The sequence below is a fragment of the Canis lupus genome, chromosome 17 (assembly GCF_003254725.2).
Source record: "Canis lupus dingo isolate Sandy chromosome 17, ASM325472v2, whole genome shotgun sequence".
Lineage (NCBI taxonomy): Eukaryota > Metazoa > Chordata > Mammalia > Carnivora > Canidae > Canis > Canis lupus.
The window spans coordinates 21,113,354-21,136,486 of NC_064259.1; the positions used below are offsets into that span (position 1 = coordinate 21,113,354).

Below are 23,133 nucleotides of genomic sequence, written 5' to 3' on the forward strand. Positions count from 1 at the left end.
GCTGACACTTTCGGACTCCTCTCAACAGGAGCTTTCCGCTCAGGCTGGTGGCTGAGTGTGACTGAGCTCCTCACCTGCTCCACAGGCTCTCAGGCTTGCCTCCAGGCTGGGGAGGGACTTCCTCTGGGCTCCATACATCTAGATACCACCCGGTTTGCCTCTCCCCTTCCCCTCCCCTTCTTTATGGCCTGGCCTTCACCACGACAAGCAAGCCTGAGATCCATATTTGTTTGGTTTTTTGAGAATGAGTCTTTATCCTCTTTTCCTGTGTTCTCTCCAAGCGTGACAGAAGGCTGCACTCTCATTTCCAGATTCGTTTCTTCTTCTGGTGTCCCTCAATTTCCTGCCTGCCTCAGTGGAGTCTTTCCTCTTCCTCTCTGGCCCAGTAGCCCTCTCCCCTCTCCTTCTTTGTCCCAAGTCACCAACCCAGGTATGTAGATTCTAATCAGAGCCCCACTCTTGCCTTGCCCCTACAAGTTACCTTCCAGCTTTGGGCCTCGTTACTCACATCTGTAAAAGGAGGCAACTGGACTAAATGATGAGTGACGTCCTGCTGAGCCCTCCAGAGTTCATTCTCCCTTTTACAGTCCTCCCCTCCTCCTCTCCCCTCCTGGCTCCATTCTCGGGTCTTCTCTCTCAGGAGAGGCTTGCCCTAGCCCCAGGGGAGCTGTGGCTCCAGCTCCCGTTCCCTGTCTCAGCGACCAGCCCTGGGCCTCCTCCCCAGCTCTGGCCCCGGCTCCACTCCATGTGGCCCGTCTGAGAGGCTGGCCCCAAGCCTGGCGGCAACTCCGCATTTCTCTGTTTTTCCTTTTTTTTCCTCTCTTTCCCGGAGTTAACAAGAAGCAGATGTGGCGCACGATGGTTGGAGAGGTGGGGGGAGGAAGGGGGGAGGCTGGACCGCCAGCCAGACAGGGGGGAAGGGAGTGAGCAAGAGAGGGAGGCGGGAGGCCAGGGCCCGCCCCACAGCCACTCTTGCGCCTCTCAACAGCCACAGGGGCAAAGCCCTGTCACCTCCAGGATCCGGTCATTGGGGAAAACAGATAGGGAAGCCAGAGGAGGGCCTGCTGGGGTGAGGGGGGGGCGGAGGCCCAGGAAGCAGCATCTGAGAGGGGCAGGGACCAGGCACAGAAGGCCAGGGGGCACAGAGAACAAACCCCCTCAGAAGCAGAGAATAGGAGAGCGGAAGGAACTGAGGGAGGGACAGGAGCCTGAGGAGGAAAGAGGAGGGGGAGAGGGGTCAGGCCAGGCTGCCGAGAAGGAGGCGTGTGGCTGGGGGCTGCCGCAGGAAGCTGGGGACAGGACCCCCGGCCAGCGAGCGCCGTCCCTTGGAGCAGCGGCATCCCCTGCTCCACACAGAGGCGCCAGCGGCCGGGCCGGGATGTGCCTCTGAGGGCCACGGCCGAGCACCCCTACCATGGCCCCCAGCACGCTCTGGAGCTGCTACCTCTGCTGCCTGCTGACCACAGCCGTGGGGGCAGCTAGCTACCCTCCTCGTGGTTATAGCCTCTACACGGGGGGCGGTGGGGCTCTCAGTCCTGGGGAACCCCAGGCCCAGAGCGCTCCCCGGCCTGCCAGCCGCCACAGGTAAGAGCCTGGGTCCCAGCCCAGGGCTGGACGTGGGTGGGAAGGGTGGGTCAGAAGGTGGGTGTCCCAGCCCCCGCCTTGGCTACCCTCCCCCGGGGCTGTATGCCCTAATGCAGGGAAGAGGGGGAGAGGAAGCCCATCCATCAGGTGGCTCCGCACAAGCTCACCTTCCTGCAGAGCATTTCTAGGGCCCCCTAAATAGATCGGTCCCCCTCTAACCTCAGTGGGACCTGTAGCTAGGTGCCCAGGGAAATGACCCTGAGGGGCATGGGCCAGGCCTTCCTGCAAGCTGCCAGCTACGTACCAGCCTGGTATTCTCCGGCAGACCTTTATCCCTTCCTAGGGCTTCCTGGCCCCATCCAGTAATTTGTGATTCTTTCTAACACCGTTCCTGCTCTGTTCCTTTGGGCTCTCCAGCCGGACACAGATCAAAGGCCAGCATGAATGGGGCCAAGAGTGTAGAACGCAAACCCCAAGGGGGGCAGGGCTCATCAATGGCTTATTCTCTACTTAACCCTGAGCTGGACCCCTGCCTGCCCTGGCCTCTCCCCTGAGGGGTGGGTGGAAGCCAGCATCCAGGGGATCACCAGAGGGACCCAGCCAGCTGGCTCATACAGGCCACGCCAAGCTGGGGATTGACACAGAAAAGGACATGAATGAATGTGTGAATTCAGAGGCTCCCCAGGACCCTGCAGCCGTGAGGATCAACTTCTTGCAGTTGTGGTTTTCCATTTTATGCCTTGTCTCGCTGTCTTGAAAAGTCTTTACTGACTCCTACTGCACAGGAAAGCGTGGGGGGAGCTGCCCCTGCCAAAGCCCTGGCTCCTACTGGTCCCCAGGGGCCCTTCATCCTTTGACCTTCCCTCAGCCTCTCTGGTAGCCCCTGGCCCTCCTCTGGGGCTTGTGTCTCTGGCCTTTGGGCCCAGCTGGGTTGTGCCTACAGGAACTGGTGTGCCTATGTGGTGACCCGGACAGTGAGCTGTGTCCTTGAGGATGGAGTGGAGACCTTCGTCAAGCCTGACTACCAGCCCTGTGGCTGGGGCCAGCCCCAGTGTCCCCGCAGCATCATGTGAGCCCTGGCGCTAGGGAATGGGTACTTGGTGGGGGCTGGGCTAGGCCAGAAGGAGGGCAGCCAATTTGGGGAATTTGTACAAAGCAGGTACCAAGGGGCAGGACTGGGGGCTTCGGTCAGACCCATTTTGGGAAGACACTGAGGCAACAGTTGGGGGTGGTTACTGAGAGCAAAGTTACCAGACCACCCTGTCAGCCCCCAGATGCCTTCTCTGGGCAGAGTCAGGCTCAGGATTAGGAGTTCAAGTCTCCAGCATAGGACGGGGGAGGAAGAATAGGGTTTTGGCCCTTGGCCAGCAAGCTGACAGCTGTCAACTGAGCACAGCCACATGCTGGATGCTAAGGGGGATCCAACCTGAGGGTCCACCACCAGCAGCTGCCCATCTCCAAAGACAGGATGCAGGGCCACTGACAGAACAGGGAAGAGTAAAGAAGCCTCCTCTGCCTCTCCCAGGTACCGCAGCTTCCTCCGCCCTCGCTACCGAGTGGCCTACAAGACTGTGTCGGATATGGAGTGGAGGTGCTGTCAGGGGTATGGGGGCGATGACTGTGCTGAGGGTCCCGCCCCAGCGCTGGGTCCTGCACCTACCACCCCACGCCCCCGGCCCCGGCCCGCCCGCCCCAACCTCTCTGGCTCCAGCGCAGGAAGCCACCTGAGTGGACTAGGCGGGGAAGGTGAGTAGGGGAGCCTCTGGGGGGAGAAGTGGGAGCTGGTGCTGGCTGGAAAATGAGGGGCCAGGCTGCTGAGGGAAAAACTCTATGCTCCCAGTCAGAAGAAGGGGACAGAAGGGAGTGAGATCCCTGAGATTCTCTGCCTGCGCATGTGTGTGAATGTGTGTGTGTGTGTGTGTGTGTGTGTGTGTGCGAATGTGTGAGTCAGATAGAAACCGAGATTGCGAGAGATCAAGAGAAAAAGAAGGCAGAGCAAGAGAATGTGCTCACACACGCCCACATGTGGCTGAGATACTTCCTACTTGAGAACGGCTGCAGGAGGAAGGGGGAATTCCTTCGAGAAGTTTGGTCACCAAGGGATTAGACAGTTCAGACTACAAGTCCTAGAATGCACTGCACTCAACTACAGGTCCCAGGCCCCTCAGGGGCCTCTGGAGACTGCAGGTCCCAGAATGCAGCGGTCCCCATGGCCTTCCTGCTTGCACGCGCCCTGGGCACTGCGGATGTGCTGTGTTTGTCTGCCAGGGAGATAGTCATGCTGTAATGATGGAAACAGGAACTTCTGGCTGACTCTCCCACTATCCAGCTCGAGCCCCTGCAGCCTTCCCGTGGAACCTTGTCTGTCCCTGTGGTGTTTCGGAGAGATGTTGCTCAGGAATAGCCACTGTTGTGGGGTCCACTGTGCCTCCCCATACTCCCATTTCACAGATAAGCAAACAACTTCTGAGACCTACTCTGGACAGTAGACTTGCTGGTCAGATTGATGAGCTGGGTTTGAAACTTGTCTCTGCCACTTATGAAACTTGTAATCTATGGCCAAGTTCCCTAATCTCCTCTGGTTCTCTTTCTCACAGTCAACAAAATGGGAAACGCTGTGATATCTATCCAGTGGAGTCTTATAAGGGAGGGAAAGCCATGGTACAATTTTGGCCTAGAGGCATTTAGTAAATGGAGGTTCCCCCTGTCTTGTCTTTGCCCAAATTACCCAGCTAACAGTGGCCAAATCAGCTAGGACCTCGTGTCGGAGCTGGGGAGAGCAGGGCCTAGGAGGCCTACAGGCCCTGCAAGGAGGGCTCACTGAGTTCTGAGGTCCAGCCACTCTGTCTGATGCCTTCCCCTCTCTGCCAGGTCCTGGGGACTCAGAGAAGGTACAACAGCTGGAGGAGCAGGTGCAGAGCCTGACAAAGGAGCTGCAGGGCCTCCGAGGTGTCCTGCAGGGACTGAGTGGGCGCCTGGCGGAAGACGTCCAGAGGGCCGTGGAGACGGCCTTCAACGGGAGGCAGCAGCCGGCAGATGCAGCTGCCCGTCCTGGCGTGCACGAAACCCTCAGTGAGATCCAGCAGCAGCTGCAGCTCCTGGACAACCGTGTCTCCACCCATGACCAGGAGCTGGGCCATCTCAACAACCATCACACCGGAGGTGGCGGTGGCAGTGGCAGTGGCGGTAGCCGGGCCCTGGACCCCGCCCCGGCCCCTCCGGGCCACAGTGAGGAGCTGCTGCGGGAACTGGAGCGGCGGCTGCAGGAGTCCTGCTCCGTGTGCCTGGCGGGGCTCGATGGCTTCCGCCGGCAGCAACAGGAGGATCGCGAGCGGCTGCGGGCACTGGAGAAGCTCCTGGCCTCCGTGGAAGAGCGGCAGCGGCAGCTCCCCGGGCAGGCTGTGGGCCGCAGGCCCCTTCAGGAGTGCTGCCCTCCCGAGCTGGGCCGGCGGCTAGCCGAGCTGGAGCGGAGGCTGGATGTCGTGGCCGGCTCCGTGACAGTGCTGAGCGGGCGGCGAGGCACCGAGCTGGGGGGAGCGGCTGGGCAGGGGGGCCACCCCCCAGGCTACACCAGCTTAGCGTCCCGCCTTTCTCGCCTGGAGGACCAATTCAACTCCACTCTGGGCCCCTCAGAGGAACAGGAGGAGGGCTGGCCTGGGCGTCCTGGGGGCCTGGGCCACTGGCTGCCTGCTGCCCGGGGCCGACTAGAAAGGCTGGAGGGACTATTGGCCAATGTGAGCAGGGAGCTGGGTGGGCGGCTGGATCTGCTGGAAGAGCAGGTGGCAGGGGCTGTGCAGGCATGTGGGCAGCTCTGCTCTGGGGCCCCCGGGGAGCAGGACTCCCAGGTCAGTGAGATCCTCAGTGCCTTGGAGCGCAGGGTGCTAGACAGCGAGGGGCAGCTGCGTCTAGTGGGCTCAGGCCTGCACAAGGTGGGAGCAGCCGGGGAAGCCCAGCAGGCTGCACTGGAGAGACTGCAAGGGGTTGTGGGCCAGCTCCAGGGTCGTGTCGATGCGCAGGACGAGACACTTGCAGAGTTTGCACTGCAGCTGAATCTCACAGCAGCACGGCTGGGCCAACTGGAGGGACTACTGCAGGCCCGTGGGGATGAGGGCTGTGGGGCCTGTGGTGGTGTCCAGGAGGAGCTGGGCCGCCTTCGAGATGGTGTGGAGCGCTGCTCCTGCCCCCTGCTCCCCCCACGGGGCCCCGGGGCTGGCCCAGGTGTTGGGGGACCAAGCAGAGGGCCTCTGGATGGCTTCAGTGTGTTTGGGGGGAGCTCTGGCTCAGCCCTACAGGCCCTGCAAGGAGAGCTCTCTGAGGTTATTCTCACCTTCAGCTCTCTCAATGACTCACTGCATGAGCTCCAGACCACTGTGGAGGGCCAGGGGGCTGATCTGGCTGACCTTGGAGCCACCAAGGACCGTATCATCTCGGAGATTAACAGGCTGCAGCAAGAGGCCACAGAGCATGCTACGGAGAGTGAGGAGCGCTTCCGAGGCCTGGAAGAGGGACAGGCACAGGCTGGCCAGTGCCCCAGCCTAGAGGGGCGATTGGGCCGCCTTGAAGGAGTCTGTGAGCGGTTGGACACGGTGGCTGGGGGACTGCAGGGCCTACGAGAGGGCCTTTCCAGACATGTAGCTGGGCTCTGGGCTGGGCTACGGGAAACCAACAGCACCAGCCAGACACAGGCAGCCTTGCTAGAGAAGCTGCTGGGGGGGCAGGCGGGCCTGGGCAGGCGGCTCAGTGCCCTTAACAGCTCCGTGCTGCTCCTGGAGGACCAGCTTCACCAGCTCAGTCTGAAGGACCTCACTGGTGAGGGGGCACTGGTGCAGTGGGAGGTGGGGGGACCCCTTTCTGGTCCTTTCTTTTTCCTCTCCCCCTCCACAACAGCCAGCCATAACCTTATATACTTTCTCCTTATTCTACCCAGCATGAATTGCAGGCCCACCAATGTCCCGGGGGTTGGTGTGTCCATAAGAGATGATCCAAGCTCCTAGCTCCCCACTCTCCCCTGGCAGCTCAGACAGGACAGTGGTTGGGGGTGGGGTGCTGCCCTGCCAGCCAGGTATCCAGCATGGGCAGCCCCATGGGCCCCATGCACCTGCCCATGGAGCCACAACCTTCTTTGTCCTTTGGAAACTGTTTTTATGGCTTCCCTTCAACTTAATTTTTATCACCGTAGGGCCCCCGGGTGAGGCCGGGCCCCCAGGGCCTCCTGGGATACAGGGACCCCCAGGCCCTGCTGGACCTTCAGGACCTCCAGGCAAGGATGGACAAAGAGGACCCATCGGGCCACCAGGTATGTGAGCTGAGATCCATACTGCAGTCAGGGCTCCCCCACATCTCTAGCAGCCCTAGGCTTGACATTCGTTCCATTCTGGATTTGAAAGAGAAAGGAGGAAAGGGGCAAGGAGTGAGGGGTCCTACGTGGCTGACAGTGATGAGGGACCGGCACAGTCACTATATGGGCCGGTTCAATGTGGTAACCTTCCTGCTGTATTGAAGACTAAGGCTGAGCTCACAGGGATATGTAGGGTGTGAAAGGCTGGGGACGAGTTGAACTGAAAGGACCTTATTCCTCCTTTTCTTGATACCCCCATTCCTGCTTTGGAGTCTGTATGTCTGTAGGACAGCGAAAGACTCAGCTGATATTTGCTGAGTGACTTAGTGAGAGCTGCCCCACATCTCACCGCTCCCTTTCCTCTTCCCACAGGTCCCCAAGGAGAGCAGGGTAAGTTCCTCCCATCTGGGGTGTCAGAGGGAGGAAAACTGAATGAGGGGTTGGATGGAGGGCAGAAGGCCTCAGGCAGCCCTGGAGGGAGAGACCCAGGAGGGGATGGGGACCAGGCAGCTCTGCACTGAGTATCTACTCTGACCCCCACCTTATCCCTACCCAGGAGTGGAGGGGGCACCAGCACCCTTTGTGCCCCGGGTGGCCTTTTCAGCTGCCTTGAGTTTGCCACGGTCTGAACCAGGCACAGTGCCCTTCGACAGAGTCCTGCTCAACGATGGGGGCTACTATGATCCAGAGACTGGTAAGCCTGGAAGCAGGCTGGCTGGGCTGTGGGGCAAGCCAGCACAAAGCTATGTGGTGACGTGTTCTCATTCTTGCCCCCTCGGGCAAGGGGTATCTTTTCATGCTCTGGTTTGGGGAGACCCCTTTTATCTTCATTTATTCATTCTCACCACAGCTTGGGCTAAGGGAAAGGGGTTTTGGGGGAGGAGCGCTTCTGTTCAACAGCTCTTTGTTGGGGGCCTGGGGATGTTGTAATGAACAAGGCGCCAAATTCTCTTGGTGGAACTTACATTCTAGTGGAAGACAGGTGAAAAGACCCTGGAGGTCTCTGCTTAGTCCAGGAGTTCTGGATGGGCTCCCTAACACCTCCCAGGCCCCTCCTGACTGCCATTCTCCGTCCCCAGGCGTGTTCACAGCACCACTGGCCGGCCGCTACTTGCTGAGCGCGGTGCTAACTGGGCACCGGCACGAGAAAGTGGAGGCCGTGCTGTCCCGCTCCAACCTGGGCGTGGCCCGCATAGACTCTGGTGGCTATGAACCTGAGGGCCTGGAGAATAAGCCCATCGCAGAGAGCCAGCCGAGCCCCGGAGCCCTGGGCGTCTTCAGCCTCATCCTGCCGCTGCAGGCTGGAGACACGGTCTGCATCGACCTGGTCATGGGGCAGCTGGCGCACTCGGAGGAGCCGCTCACCATCTTCAGCGGAGCCCTGCTCTACGGGGACTTGGAGCTAGAACAGGTGTAGACAGACGGCTGGGCATGACCGGCCCGAAGTGTCTACGCCGCCGGCCAAAGAGCCAGCGGGGACGGCGGGGCTCCGTCCTGGCCCCCCAGCCCCAGGCGAGCCGTCCAGTACCTGTGCCGCGCAGGCGCCCAGAGCGCTCTCCTCGCCACGGCCTGAGCGCCCCGGGCGGAGACTCTGGGATCCCCACGTCCAGACTTTTGGCCTGCTCGCCCTGCAGGGCCCAGACGGCTGGGGAGCCGATCCTCGCACCTTCGCAGCTCCTCCAGCCGGTCTCTAGCCCGAGGCAGGGCTCTCCCGAGGGGCTCTGGCCCCCACCGCCGTACCAAACTATTCAGGAATAAAGACACTTGGTTTTTCTAAAAAACAAAACAAAACAAAACAAACCGTCTGCTCCAGTATGTGTTCAAGGGTACACAGAAGTACAGATGGGACGGGGTGAGGGGGGAGCCCTGGGTTTCCCACCCTGGTCGCCCCCACCCCCGGCCCTGGGGCTCCGCGCGCGCTTCCTCCGCACGCGCCCGCGGAGAGAGGCGCAGCGGCCCCGCGCTCCTCCCCCGAACCCCGGTTCCGCCGCCGTCCGCCAGGGGGCGCTGCCCCCCGACTCCCGTCACGTGACCGCCGCCGCTCACCTAGCGGCCCCGCAGCTCCCTCGAGCTGGGATTGGCGGGGCCTCGGGGGCGGGCGCAGCCGCCGCGACAGCGCGAGCGCTGCAGGGACTGAGGGTTCAGGCCGCCGCGGCGAGGCCCGGCTCAACCTCGCGGCGGGTCTGCAGCGCGAGCCCCCCGTGCCGGAGAGGGAGGGGCACGGGGCGCCTTTGTGCTGCACGTCTTTTGCATTCAGAAGATTGCCTAGGTACGCTTTAGAGAGATTTGCATTAGCTCCGAGTCTATCTGACAAGTGAGGAAACTGAGGCCGGGAAGTGGGAGGCGTTGCCATCTGCAAGGCCACGCCACCTGCTAAGGGGAAGTCGGGGACCAAGGCCTCGGGGTCTGCGCTCCCAGGCTCCCAATTGAATCGGTGAGCGTGGGGAGCAAGGGACCTGCTCCATTCCCGCCTGGCTGCAGGAGTCTCCCTGGGGGAGGAGCTCGGGACGCAGAGGAGGAGCCAAATCAGCCTCTGGAGAGGGGACCCGATCCTCCGGGATAAGAGGCAGAGCCCAGGAGGAGCCCAGTCAGCCAGGCGGGCAGAAGGCTCCGGGAGCAGCCCCATGGAAGACAAGCAGATCCTCTGCGTGGGGCTGGTGGTGCTGGACATCATCAGTGTGGTGGACAAGTACCCGGAGGAGGACACGGACAGCAGGTAGGGGCGCCCGGGCCCCTCGGAGATCCCAGGGGCCGCTGCGGCCCCGCGTTTGAGCCCGGCAGCCAAGACCCCAGGTCCGCGGGGCCAGGGGCCCGCAGTGAGAATCCAGCCTCGGGAGCTGGTGTCCCGTGCCCTCCGCCCCGGAGGACCCGGGGAAGAACTGAGGCCGTTAATTATAAGACCCGGCTTTGGATAGCACTGTGTTCGCCAATTCCCGTTTCAGGAATCATTGTCGCCTTTAGAGACTCTTCGAGATCAAGTGATTTATCCAAGGGCATGCAACTAGTAAGGTGCAGGGCCAGCTTTTTTCTTCTCTCTTTTAAGATTTGATGTATTTGAGAGAGGAAGAGCGAGAAAGAGAGCAGACCAGAGGGGAGAGGGAGAAGCAGGCTCCCCGCTGAGCAGGGATCCCCACGTGGGGCTGGATCCCAGGACCCCAGGCAAAGGCAGACGTTCAACCCACTGGGCCACCCAGGCGCCTCCAGCTTCTTTCTTTTCTTTTTTTTTTTTTTTTTAAAGATTTTATTTATTTATGCATGATAGTCACAGAGAGAGAGAGAGAGAGGCAGAGGGAGAAGCAGGCTCCATGCACCGGGAGCCTGACGTGGGATTCGATCCCGGGTCTCCAGGATCGCGCCCTGGGCCAAAGGCAGGCGCCAAACCGCTGCGCCACCCAGGGATCCCAGCTTCTTTCTTTTTAACAAAAAGACCCATGCTCTTGCCTTTCACCAGCATTTACTTCTAATTTATCTACCACGTATATCTCATCTGTTTTTAAAATAAATTTTGAGGTAGCTTACAATAATAAGTATGTGCAGTTAGAGTGTAAGAATACTTAAAAACAAACAAAAAACAAACAAACAAAAAGAACACTTAAAACAGGGCAGCCCCGGTGGCTCAGCAGTTTAGTGCAGCCTTCAGCTCAGGGTGTGATCCTGGAGTCCTGGGATCAAGTCCCATGTCAGGCTCCCTGCATGGAGCCTGCTTCTCCCTCTGCCTGTGTCTCTGCCTCTCTCTCTCTCTCTGTCTCTGTCTCTCATGAATAAATAAATAAAAATCTTAAAAAAAAAAACACTTAAAACAGTGGTATTTGAGCTTCAGGGCTTGTTGGCACTAGAGGCAAGTTTGGAAATGCTGTGGGTTATGGATAGAGCTGGTGCCTATGCCATGACCAACTTTGCCCTGGTGCTCAATTCCAAAAGGAGTTTACCAGAAGTCTTTTACAAAAATCAACGAACAACATACTTCTTGGTTGTCTGGTAGAAGTTGAAGAGTCGCTCATTGGGTCTTCTATTTGCTTTTGGTAAGAACCTCACTGCTGCACTGCAATCCCAGGAGGGCATTTCTGTGGCACGGAACCTGTAGCTTTCTCTTGGTCTGGTCTGGTGCTTTGAATAACAAGAATTGGTCTTTGGCTGTCAGTTGTCTCAGCCAAGGACTGTCTGGCTAAAAGGTTCTGTCTAGTTCAAGGTTTAATTCCAAGAAGACACTATAGTGCTCATAGCCATGAATACCCAGTTTCCCTCTTCTAATTGAAGGGAGAGAACTGGTATTCTCCAGGCTCTGGGTACCCCCCAGCACTGTCACATGCATCATTACATACTTTCCTTATAGCAGGCCATGGGAAATCAAATCCTCTCTTTATAGATAAGGAAGCAGCTCCCTAGGTGGAGGAATTAAATAATTATTGTAAGGCCACATAGTTAATGAGTGGCAGAACAGTAATTATAATTCCTAGGAATCTAGTGCTCCAGCCCTCTATCGTCTCCTGTGCTTCTTCTCCCTTTGCCACTGGTCTCATGGAGTTGGCCCTTTGCTTTGGGCTGCTTTGTTTGCTAGAGCTTAGAGCCCTTGGGGGGGGGGTTGCGGGAGGGCAGTGGGGGAGGGGCACAAGGGGATGCCACTTTGTAGGCCTAGCCAGGTCAACCACCCCACCTTGTGCTGCAGGGTTAGAAGTTAGACCTCCTCTCAAGAGAACAGGGTGGGTTCCAGGGCCACAGGTCTTCCAACGACTGGGGTCCCGGGGAAGACCTGGAGTGCTGCTTCCAAGGAGAGGTGCAGTCCCATTCTCTTTGAGCTTGCATACAAAGCTCAGTTAAGAGAGGCTCGGAGATCCTGCTAGCTCCCACTAGGATGGGCTCATTTTGAAGGTGGGCACTTAGGCACCTCTCTCAAAAGATCCTTCTCATGTTCTCCATGCCCCCTGCTCTCAGGGTGCACCCCCTCCTACCCAGACCCATGGTTTTGCTCCTCTGCAGAGCAGTGTGGGTTGTCCATAGGGTCTCTCTTGTCTCTGTCTCTGTCTCTGTCTCTGTCTCCCTCCCTCCTCTTCTCTCTCTCTTGTGGGCCCACCCCTGACCCACCTCCTGGACGCTTGTGTCTCCCAGATGAGCAAGCCCAAGTGGGGGCCCAGTCCTTCCCAGGCATTTCAGTCCCACCTGTCCCAGGCTCTCTGTGCTCCACAGGCATCTGGGGACCCTCAGATTTCTTTTCTTTTCTTTTCTTTTCTTTTCTTTTCTTTTCTTTTCTTTTCTTTTCTTTTTTTTCTTTTCTTTCTTTTCTTTTCTTTTCTTTTTTTCTTTTCTTTCTTTTTTCTTTTCTTTTCTTTTCTTCTCTTCTCTTCTCTTCTCTTCTCTTTTCTTTTTTCTTTTCTTTCCTTCCTTCCTTCCTTCCTTCCTTCCTTCCTTCCTTTCTTTTTTTTTTTAAAGATTTTATTTATTTATTCCTGAGAGACAGAGACAGAGAGAGAGAGAGGCAGGGACATAGGCAGATGGAGAAGTAAGCTCCCTGCAGGGAGCCTGATGCAGGACTTGATCCCAGGATTCCCGGATCACGCCTTGAGCCAAAGGCAGATGCTCAGCTGCTGAGCCACCCAGGCGTCCCTCAGCAGAGCATTTCTGCACAGGAAGTTGGGTATCAGTGTGACTTTGAAGGATTTCCACAAAGTAAAAGTTTATACCCTTTCTTCAAAACCTCATCCAAGCTGGCACCTAATTACTTCCATTCAAAACTACAGAGTACATTGCAGTGATTTGGGAGTCAGGCCACCCGGTTTCTGATAGCAGCTTTGCCACTAACTATTGGTGTGATCCTGAGTCAGTCAAATCCCACAAGACTCCCCCATTCTAATCTGCCCAAAAATTTCTCTAAAGCTCATAGCTTGAGAACTGTTTGACCCTTTACAAAGTAGTATCCTTCCTAATGAGATCACGGACCCCTTTTCCCAAGACTGAAGGGAACTTCAGGGTTAAGTTTTGTGTGCCAATATACCTTAGCCTAAACATTCTGCGTCATTCATTTCTCTTAATTAGTGTTTTTTTTAAAGATTTATTTATTTATTTATGATAAACACAGAGAGAGAGAGAGAGAGAGAGAGGCAGAGAGAGAAGCAGGCTCCATGCCGGGAGCCCGATGTGGGACTCGATCCCGGGACTCGATCCGGGGACTCGATCCGGGGACTCGATCCGGGGACTCCAGGATCGCGTCCTGGGCCAAAGGCAGGCACCAAACCGTTGAGCCACCCAGGGATCCCCCTAATTGGTGGTTCTTATTGTAAGCGGCTACTGTTACTCTTTTTGGAACTGGAAGCATGGAAGTAGCAGCCTGCACTGTTGGGGCACAGGGAGAAATCATTAAAGTGCTTTGATGTGCATAAGTCATTGATACTTCATTGTTGATGGCAATGAGGTCCTGCAAGTGCATCTTCAGTTAGTCTCCTCAGCATACACCTTAGTTAGATTTTCAGTGAAGATGGAGAAAAACTAAAGAAAGAGAAAAGGTGGGGCGCCTGGATTGCTCAGTTGGTTAAGTGTCTACCTTTGGCTCAGGTCGTGATCCCAGGGTCCTGGGATCAAGCCCCACATCCCCAGCTCCCTGCTCAGTGGGGAGCCTGCTTCTCTCTCTCCCTCTGCCTACCGCTCCCCCTGCTTGTGTTCTTTCACTCAGTCAAATATATAAATAAAATATTTATTTTAAAAAAGGTAATTATGTAATGAGATGCCGTGTTAACTAACCTTACTGTGGTAATCATTATGTGATATGTGCTCATTTCAAATCATGTTACAGAATGTTATATGCCAGTTATATTTCAATAAAGCTGAAAGAAAGGGGAAACAAAAATGGAGAGAAACTGGTCTTCATCCAATAATCTTTTTAACCTTTCATATCGTATAAGTTACTCCCCCCGCCCCCAATTAAATGACCTCAATGTCCAGGTTGGCACCCCGACTTACTCATTTTACCCTGAGTTATTATTGAAGTGGATTCCCCCAAGGGCAGAGCAGTTAGCAGATTTGACACATTTGGGAAGAGGTGCTGGAAGTTCTCCAGCAATCAGGGCGCAGCGGCTCCTGGGAGGGGTGGGTCACTGTGACTGAGAATGAGGTCACCCACCCTGGAGCCCTCCTTTGGGATGGATCTGAATGAGTGAAAGTGGGAAGGCTGGTTAGACGCTTTCTGAGGAAGATCTGCCAGCTTTTCCCCATCCTGGGCTCCGTGGCGGGCCTTGCTGCCCCCGGCGCCAGCCTGCCGGAGCTGCAGGAACCCTCCACGTGTTTTGCAGGTGCTTGTCCCAGAGATGGCAGCGTGGAGGCAACGCATCCAACTCCTGCACTGTTCTATCCCTGCTGGGAGCCCCCTGTGCCTTCATGGGCTCGATGGCCCCGGGCCACGTTGCCGAGTGAGTGGAGGAGGGAGCCGGAAGGCCTGCCCAGAGGGTGGGTGGAAAAGAAGGAAGTCTTAACCCTGGGTCGGGGGCAGGCTATCAGAAATGGTTTGTGGCCACCAGAACTAGGTGGGAGGCAGCGGGACGGAGCACCAGCATCCTGGACCCTCCCGAGTGTGGCTTATCTGCAGCTCAGGTGTTAATGCTGTCCTGTTAAAGCCTTCCTTTCCACAGCCTCTCCTTGGCCACTCCCCGGAGCCCGCTCAGCTTCCCACCTTCCTTGCTTCCGACAGACTCTGCGGTGGATATGACCTTGCCCTTCTCGATTCCCTGTGGTCCTGGCTATGCTGGCAGCAGAAGGCAGTCAGGGACATGCTGTACCCACCCTCCCTCAAGGATGTCGAGCATCCATGGTCCTAGGGTTCAGGCCCATAGTTTCTTTCCCAGTTGAGGGAACAGAGCCTGTGCTTGCATCCCTCTTGTTAACTGAAGTAACAAGAACACCCTGCCTGAGGACGCTCCCGCTCCGAAGTCACATGCTAAAGCTGGGCCCAGACCTAGGCCTCAGCTCACCAGCTGTGAGGCTGCAGCCCATGGTGACCCACACACTTTCTCTGTGTTAGCTGCTGTAGGGACCCAAAAGCCCTTTGACCCCTGGCACTGCCAATTAAGCAAACACTTATCGGGAGGTGAGGCCCACACTTTGCCCACTGTGGGCAGTAGGGCAGGCTGCCAGGTTGCTGGTCTGTGAAGCATTTGCCCTTTGAACCCTGGTTTCAGGGGGGCTGCCGCCAAAGCCCAGCCCCCTGAGCTGCAGCCAGATTCCCTTTCTCAGTGAACTGGCACAGAACAGATCAGGGGGCAAGGGCCTGCCCTGTGAGGTGGGACAGAGGGACCCGGAGCCAACAGCTGGTCACTTGCTAACTTTCATCAGTGGCCATAAGAGGCAAGACTGCTGCTCTTGCTTTGGGTAGGGGGCTCATCTTCATGGAACAATAATGCCGGGAAGTGCACCATTCCACATTCTCCCCCTGTGTTCAACAAACATTTAATGAATACCTACCATGTGCCGGGCACTGTGGGTACAAAAAGTCATTTGGAAAACCAGGCCACAGTTTGCATGTTTTGGTCACGTTAGTGGTTAAAGGATCCTCGAGGTGTAAGATGAGGAGAGATGACCCAACTTGTACTGTCCAGCTTTGGTGTTGCCAAAAGTGGGGCCCAGCCATAGTGAGAAAGGTCAGGATAGTGGCTGGACTAGTGGTCACAGGACACTGTTTTCAGAGAGGGCCAGAAAATGTGGGGTGTTCTTTGTGTGCAGTATCCCCGAGGGGCTATCTCCTGCTCACTCTGATCAGAAGGGATTCAGGCCCACTCTGAGGAGCATCAGACGCTGTGAGCCAGCTCACTGGCTGGAGGGTTCACCTTGCCGTGAGAGAAGAGGGCAATGAGTGGCCCACCAAGGCAGGACCACTTCCTGGTTGGGCATGGTGTAGGTGGGTGTCGAACCACATTAGCAAGGCAAGGGAATTCAGAAAGAAGAGTGAGGATGAGTGTGTAGAGGGCAGCGGGGGGGCAAAGTACCACTTGGTAATTATTAATTATGCCTGGGCTTTGCATGAGACAGGCCACAGTGCCCTCACCTGCTCTGTTCAAACAGGGTTCATGCTCTAGGCCTCAGATCTAGCCCAAATAGTTTTATGAACTTAAGTTTTTTTTTTTTTTTTAAGATTTTATTTATTCATGAGAGACAGAGAGAGAGAGAGATAGAGAGAGAGGCAGAGACGTAGGCAGAGGGAGAAGCAGGCTCCATGCAGGGAGCCCGATGCAGGGCTCGATCCCGGGACTCCGGGATCACACCCTGAGCCAAAGGCAGATGCTCAACCGCTGAGCCACCCAGGAGTCCCAAGAACTTAAGTTTTATGAACTTAAACACATCTTTTCTGGCTTGAGTCAGACTGAAAGACAGGTTTGGGGTTGGAGGTTACTTCAATCAGGATCTAAAAGAAATGTCCCTTAGTGGTTTTCTCACTGGGTTCCAGGCTCTGCACCCCTCCCTCTCCTGCCTCTCCTGCCCCTTTGCACAGCCTGGGACAGTGTGGTGGTTTCCAGTTCCTTCCTACCCCCCTCCACTTCATCCAGGGTCCCTAGTGGCCCCTGCCACCTGCCCTCAGATCCCCAAACCTTTGTCGAACCGTACCTCCCCCCGGGGATACTCCGTCCTGGCAGTTTTGTCCTGGATGACTTCCGCCGCTATTCCGTGGACCTCCACTACACAGTCTTTCAGACCACAGGCTCTGTCCCCATCTCCACGGTCATCATCAACGAGGCCAGTGGTAGCCGCACCATCCTACATGCCTACAGGTTTGTACCTCTGTCTGTGCCTTGCCAGCCACCGCCGCCATCACTAACTCCCAGAACAGGACCCTTCTTCTCTCGGAGGCCACATGCTCCACCACCCCTGCCACTCCCTGCAAGAGGTCCAGGCCCCTTGTAGGCTCTAATCTGTGTCTCCTTGCCCTCCCCTTGGCTCGGACTCCACCCCAAGCTTCCTGGTGGCTGACTTCAGGCAGCGGGGCGTGGATGTGTCTCAGGTGGCCTGGCAGGGCAAAGGGGAAACCCCTTGTTCTTGCTGCATCGTCAACAACTCCAATGGCTCCCGCACCATTGTGCTCTACGACACGTAAGGCCCCCTGGCCTCACCCTGGCACAGCCCACCAATCAGTTCCCTCCCTTGCCATGTGGGCATCCCAACTGCCCGCTCTCTGCGCCTCTCTCTTTGTGCCAGAAATTGTCCCCATGCCAAACTGTGACTTCTCAATTGTTTTCAATTAGGGAGAAGTGAGGTGGGAAGGGATGTGCTTTGCTCTGCCTGGTGACTTGGCCTTGGTCAACACCACGGGCAGGCAAGCCTGTCCAAAACATAATTCATCGTGTGATTCCTCCATAATTGGTCAATCAGAAGCCTGGGTGTGGGTGTGGGGAAATTGTTCTGAGGAGAAAGGGATGGATGGGAGATGTGATTTTGTGATTCAAACCATCTTAAGCCCTAAAGGGGATCCATTCATTGGATTTCCAGGGTCAGCCCCAGAGTTGCCAGCCTGCAGCATGGCACCAAAGAGCTGGGTTTGGGTGGTCAGAAGAGATGAGCCCACCATGAAGGTCCCTGCACAATGAAGCCAGGCCAAATGCCACATACAACTCACAGCCATTGCCAAGGCAGAGGGAACATTGGGCCATCAGATGCCATGCTAACTGGGGGGAAGGAATCTGTTTAAAGTCCCAAGCTACTAGGGAGAGGCCCTGTGGACCCCCACTTTTCTCATCTCTCCCAGATTCCCTCCTGAAGAATCTCAGACATGTAGTTTACTAAGAACCTAGTGTGTTCCAGGTACTGTGTTAGGGCTGTGGTGGTCCACACCCAGCGGCCCTGGGGTTTAGGGTGTCCCAATCGCCCAGCATGACTCCAGGACCTGGGGAGAGGGGGCAGCTGTCCTAGGACAAGCCTTATGGCCAGTGTCTCTGAGCTCCCCGTGTCCCAGTGAATAAGTCAGTGGGCATATGTGCTGGCAGTGACCTTCACCTTGGGCGATTCTAGCCCATTAAGCAACAATCAATCTGTAGCAACTTTGATCAAGGACACCACATGGTATTCACAGGAAGAGGAGAAGAGCTCAGAGGAGAAACATTTGTTGCCCACTGGCCTCAGTGCAGACATATCCACACACATTACCTCTAACTGCAGCAGTCTGGTGGATTTGGATCCACTTACCAATGGAGAAGCAGCCTCAGAAAGGCCCAGGTACACAGCTAGTTAATTAGATAGATTCAGCTACAGAATGTGGAGGGGAGGGCATAGGTTAGGTGTAGGTCTCTGGTCAAGGCAGATGCTTCCTGGGGCGCCACCTAAGTCAGCCAAACATAAACTCAACCTCAAGCACCAACCTTGACCTCAGGGTTGCAACATGGAGCTGCCAACCCTAGAACAGCGGTGCCATCACTGCTGAGATGCCAGAAGTGAACAGGACCAGACCCAGGGTAGCCATGGCCTTTGTAGTTCACTGGGACACTGCATGCTGGGAGCTGCGTGTGCTGCTGGCAAGGGGGGAATTCTGGGAATTGTAGTCCCTGGTGCTCTTAGAGCATTCCTGGGAGATGTGGTCTCCAAGGCACACTCAACTGGCCTCTTGACACAAGCTGCAGTTGAGTTTACCCTTGGACAATACCCGAAGGGCACCCTAGCAGACTGCCTCCAGTCCCCTCTCTGGATGGAACTGGGTAGGGCAAGGAATGGTCAAGAGTTTAGCCTGAAACGGCCTCTCCTGGAGCTGAGCCTTGGAAGGCTGTGTTGCAGATCCAGCTCCTGGCCATGCTGCAGGCAGCACTAGGGATAGGGGCCCCAGCAGCCAGTTAGAGATGCTGGCCCTGGCTTGCCTCACCATGCCTCTTTTCTGTGCTTTCTGTCCGTGACTTAGGAACCTGCCAGATGTGTCTGCTACAGACTTTGATAACGTTGATCTGACCCGGTTCAAGTGGATCCACATTGAGGCAAGTTGCCACCCTACCTATGCTTTGAGGGGTTCAACCTGCCAGCCCCTCCATGTATTCTGGCTTCTTAACTTTTTTGAGCCAGGAAGTACTTTCCAGATAAATGACTCCTGCAACAGCCCCCGCCCTCCCATCCATTCCCTCTGCATCTTTCTGTGTTTTCAGGTAGGAAATCAAGGCCCAGAAAGCACCTTACTCCGGTTCACACAGCAGGATGTAGGCACCAGGGCAGTATGCTGGCTCTAGGCAAAGACCCATGCTTTCCGTGTTACAGGCTGCCCACCTCCTCCACACTCGGAGAAGTCCTGAGTTCTAATCCTAGCCTTGTCATTTAATTCAGCATAGGTCCTTAGGAGAGTCTCTTTTTTACTCCTTTGTCTCCTCATCGGTGAAATGGGGGGAGACGGTCAATAAGGTCTCCAAGGTCCATGACTGCCCTAGAATTATGAAACTTAGAATGGAGTTCCAGCCCAGCCTACCTCTGCTCCTGTCCCCCCTCACCCAGAGTTCCAGTGGGGAGGGAAGAAGGAGCCAGAAGCAGCTGGGCACTGCCCTGTAGGTCCTGAGTTGCCCTGCCCCCCCACCCCACCCCAGGGCCGGAACGCATCTGAGCAGGTAAAGATGCTGCAGCGGATAGAACGGCACAATGCCACGCAGCCTCCAGGTCAGAAGATCCAAGTATCTGTGGAGGTGGAGAAGCCCCGAGAGGAGCTGTTCCAGCTGTTTGGCTATGGAGATGTGGTGAGTGGCCCTGCAGCTTCCCCTTGCCACATCCAGCTCATTTGGGTCTTTTTTTTTTTTTTTAAGATTTTATTTATTTATTCATGAGAAATACAGAGAGAGGCAGAGACGTAGGCAGAGGAGAAGCAGGCTCCCTGCAGGGAACCCAATGTGGAACTCCATCCTGGGACTCCGGAATCATGACCCGAGCCCGAACCGAAGGCAGATGCTCAGCCATTAAGCCACCCAGGTGTCCCAGCTCATTTGGGTCTTAAAGGGAACCAAGCATTCCCTTGGTTACCTGGAATGCCTACCATACCTGGAATGGCTTGATGGCATTGGCAGGTAGGGGGCAAAGAGGCAGGACCCCAGCTTTGGTGGCCATGAAGCAAAATTTCTCCATCCCAATGGGTGCATAAGTATGAGAATGGCCAGAGGGCTACTAGAGCCAGCGACAGAGCACCCTGCATGGGAGTACCTCCTCCCTGGGCCTCCTCACCGCCTCCCCCGCACCTCCTACCCCCGAACACCCCATCAAGTGAGGGAATGGGACAGTTCTCCCAGGTGTCCTCCAGCTCTGGGGTGGGCGGCAGGCTCGGGGAGCCACCGAGGGGTGACGGAGGATAGGAAGGGGACTCGCATAAGGTAAATTTGGGTAGTGCTGGGATAGAAATGAAATCTGAATGACAATCCTAGCATCATAGCCCAAGCTGGCTGGGCCTCCGGTGGCTGCGGGAAGGTGTGGATGCCTGAGCCACACCCTGGGTTTTTATTTGATGGTTGGCGGTGGAGCTTGGCTGAAGTATTTTTCAACAAAACTCTCTCTGGCAGCTCTTAACGTGTAACTGGTGTTGAGTAAGCTCTACAGCCCCCGCCCTCTTTGTTTTAAAGGTGAAGAAACTAGACCCCGAGGGCAGAGTTGTATTAGGAAAGCAAAACAAAGCAAGAGGCTCCTGAGAGCCGGAGGTGTAACTTGGCAGTGGTTGCTTTCACCGCAAGATGGCGCCCAAGGCTCGCTTTGGGTTTTCAATTGCAGGAAATTCGTTGATCTTAGACCAAATAAACCAGGGACTTTGTGTCACAATTTACAAAGGGCTGTATCCCCGCACATCTTGAGCAAGTATGAAAACGCATTCCTGTGGGACAGTGAGATGCTACGTTGGGGATTTAGGCGCCATGTTGGCGGGGTGGCAGCGCTAGGCCACTGGTGGTGACTGAGCTGGGACTAGGTCAGGGTGACCCACAGCCTCCTTTCCACTGCCCACAGGTGTTTGTCAGCAAAGATGTGGCCAGGCACTTAGGGTACCGGTCAGCAGTGGAGGCCCTGAGGGGTTTGTACGGTCGTGTGAGGAAAGGGTGAGCAAGGGAAGCCAGGAGGAGGCTTTGGGTCTGGAGAATGAGTGAGCCCTGGGGGTGGGGGTAGGGGGGGGGCTGCTCTGGGGAGGGGGTGAGACTGGGACCCAGGTGGGGGGTGCTGCCCTGGGGAGGGGGTGAGACTGGGGGCCAGGTGGGGGTGCTGCCCTGGGGAGGGGGTGAGACTGGGGCCAGGTGGGGGGGCTGCCCTGGGGAGGGGGTGAGACTGGGGCCAGGTGGGGGGGCTGCCCTGGGGAGGGGGTGAGACTGGGGCCAGGTGGGGGGGCTGCCCTGGGGAGGGGGTGAGACTGGAGGCCAGGTGGGGGAGCTGACCTGGGGAGGGGGTGAGACTGGGGCCAGGTCGGGGGGCTGCCCTGGGGAGGGGGTGAGACTGGGGCCAGGTGGGGGGGCTGCCCTGGGGAGGGGGTGAGACTGGGGCCAGGTCGGGGGGCTGCCCTGGGGAGGGGGTGAGACTGGGGGCCAGGTGGGGGTGCTGCCCTGGGGAAGGGGTGAGACTGGGGGCCAGGTGGGGGTGCTGCCCTGGGGAGGGGGTGAGACTGGGGCCAGGTGGGGGGGCTGCCCTGGGGAAGGGGTGAGACTGGGGGCCAGGTGGGGGTGCTGCCCTGGGGAGGGGGTGAGACTGGGGCCAGGTGGGGGGGCTGCCCTGGGGAGGGGGTGAGACTGGGGCCAGGTGGAGGTGCTGCCCTGGGGAGGGGGTGAGACTGGGGGCCAGGTGGGGGGGCTGCCCTGGGGAGGGGGTGAGACTGGGGCCAGGTGGAGGTGCTGCCCTGGGGAGGGGGTGAGACTGGGGGCCAGGTGGGGGGGGCTGCCCTGGGGAGGGGGTGAGACTGGGGCCAGGTGGGGGGGCTGCCCTGGGGAGGGGGTGAGACTGGGGCCAGGTGGGGGGGCTGCCCTGGGGAGGGGGTGAGACTGGGGCCAGGGGGGGCCGCCCTGGGGAGGGGGTGAGACTGGGGGCCAGGTGGGAGCTGACAGCCCAGCTGAATGGAGGGCCTTGCAGGGCTACACTTATCTGCGCCTGGGCTGAGGAAGGTGCTGATGCCCTGGGTCCTGACGGGCGGCTGCTGCACTCAGACGCTTTCCCTCCACCCCGGGTGGTGGATACTCTGGGAGCCGGAGACACCTTCAACGCCTCAGTCATATTCAGCCTGTCCCAGGGTGAGTACCCCGGCAGGAAGCATGGGCCTGAGGCCTGCCCCTACCCAGAGACCACGCTGATCCAGCTATTTGTCCCTACAGGGAAGACTATGCAGGAGGCTTTGAGGTTTGGGTGCCAGGTGGCCGGCAAGAAGTGTGGCCTACAGGGCTTTGAAGGCATCGTGTGAACGCCCTGTGGCAGGGGGCGCTGGCTCACACCACCCCCTCCCCGGAGGCTGGCACCACCGGCCATCATTACCTTCTCCCTTCCATCCAGCCGGGCATCTGGACCACCCTGCTCTCTGGGCAGATGCGGGCTGTGAGGAGGCTCCGCCTGTGTCCTGGTGTCTCATGCTACTGAGCTGCAGAGCAAATAAATCTCCTGCCCCAGACCCGGCTTCCTTCTGCCAGTCTGTTTGTTCTTGATGTCTGAACTGCTCTGGCTGGGGATTATTACAGAGGCTTTGATACTACAGCCTTTCATCCTCTTTCTCTATTCTTCAAATTAACCTCTCTGAGTAGGCCCAGAGGAGGGGTGGCCTACACCAGAGCAGTAGGAGGTACCCCAGACTTGCCACCAGCTGTGCCTTTGGGGGAGGCCCAGCTGGTTCTGGTGAAGAGGAGCCACAGGGGATGGGTAGAGACCATGAGCCTTCCTGGCTGGGGAGGACACTTATCTCCTTGTACCTCAGGGAACCTTCCAAATAATAAGCTACGAGAAAAATCTCCTCTGGACCCCTGGGCTGTCACAAGACTCCAGTCATAGTTCCAGGACCATCCACATGGCTGAGCCAACCTGACAGACCAATGGGCAGGGAGCCTACTCTGTGGTTTGGTGGTGCCTTCACAGTCCAAAAATATCTCCCCTGTGACCGGCCCAGAGCCTGAAGCCCCACCCTTGGAGCCGCCTTGTAGTTAAGGCTGTGCTTCAGCCACAGATGTGCCCCAGGACACAGTGTTGCTCTCCCTGAGGTCATATTGGAATTAGCTAATTTTCATATGGGAGTTGGCCACAGAGGCCACAGAGTATGTTAAAACCATGGTCTCTGCAGT

General features: G+C 57.1%; 2 protein-coding genes across 7 annotated transcripts; both read left to right on the forward strand.

Annotated features, from left to right (window-relative positions):
* Positions 1 to 1,009: 1,009 nt before the first annotated feature.
* Positions 1,010 to 8,722, forward strand: EMILIN1 (elastin microfibril interfacer 1). Its single transcript, XM_025454399.3, has 8 exons — positions 1,010 to 1,584; positions 2,528 to 2,653; positions 3,110 to 3,330; positions 4,456 to 6,393; positions 6,764 to 6,880; positions 7,295 to 7,312; positions 7,479 to 7,616; positions 8,002 to 8,722. The coding sequence occupies exons 1-8, from the start codon at positions 1,415 to 1,417 to the stop codon at positions 8,337 to 8,339; spliced, it is 3,066 nt and encodes a 1,021-aa protein (XP_025310184.1). The 5' UTR covers positions 1,010 to 1,414; the 3' UTR covers positions 8,340 to 8,722.
* A 298-nt stretch (positions 8,723 to 9,020) lies between these two features.
* KHK (ketohexokinase) lies at positions 9,021 to 22,472 on the forward strand. Of its 6 annotated transcripts, XM_025454393.3 has the most exons (10): positions 9,021 to 9,191; positions 9,404 to 9,638; positions 14,203 to 14,319; positions 16,447 to 16,668; positions 16,853 to 16,987; positions 18,780 to 18,852; positions 19,447 to 19,593; positions 20,840 to 20,928; positions 21,944 to 22,101; positions 22,183 to 22,472. In XM_025454393.3, the coding sequence occupies exons 2-10, from the start codon at positions 9,547 to 9,549 to the stop codon at positions 22,266 to 22,268; spliced, it is 1,119 nt and encodes a 372-aa protein (XP_025310178.1). In that variant the 5' UTR covers positions 9,021 to 9,191; positions 9,404 to 9,546; the 3' UTR covers positions 22,269 to 22,472. The 6 variants fall into 6 exon arrangements, with proteins under 6 accessions (XP_025310178.1, XP_025310180.1, XP_025310179.1 ...); XM_025454394.3 differs by having other exon boundaries at positions 9,023 to 9,638; positions 16,534 to 16,668; XM_025454395.3 differs by lacking the exon at positions 16,853 to 16,987 and having other exon boundaries at positions 9,021 to 9,638.
* The last annotated feature ends 661 nt before the right edge of the window (positions 22,473 to 23,133 follow it).

Bases quoted from the DNA above. Each gene is read 5' to 3' on its own strand.
- EMILIN1 (XM_025454399.3), top strand. From the start codon at position 1,415: ATGGCCCCCAGCACGCTCTGGAGCTGCTACCTCTGCTGCCTGCTGACC. The intron at 6,394-6,763 runs GTGAGGGGGCAC...TTATCACCGTAG, and splicing joins CAGTCTGAAGGACCTCACTG to GGCCCCCGGGTGAGGCCGGG. The intron at 7,617-8,001 runs GTAAGCCTGGAA...CTCCGTCCCCAG, and splicing joins CTACTATGATCCAGAGACTG to GCGTGTTCACAGCACCACTG.
- KHK (XM_025454393.3), top strand. From the start codon at position 9,547: ATGGAAGACAAGCAGATCCTCTGCGTGGGGCTGGTGGTGCTGGACATC. The intron at 9,639-14,202 runs GTAGGGGCGCCC...CGTGTTTTGCAG, and splicing joins GAGGAGGACACGGACAGCAG to GTGCTTGTCCCAGAGATGGC. The intron at 19,594-20,839 runs GTGAGTGGCCCT...CACTGCCCACAG, and splicing joins TGTTTGGCTATGGAGATGTG to GTGTTTGTCAGCAAAGATGT.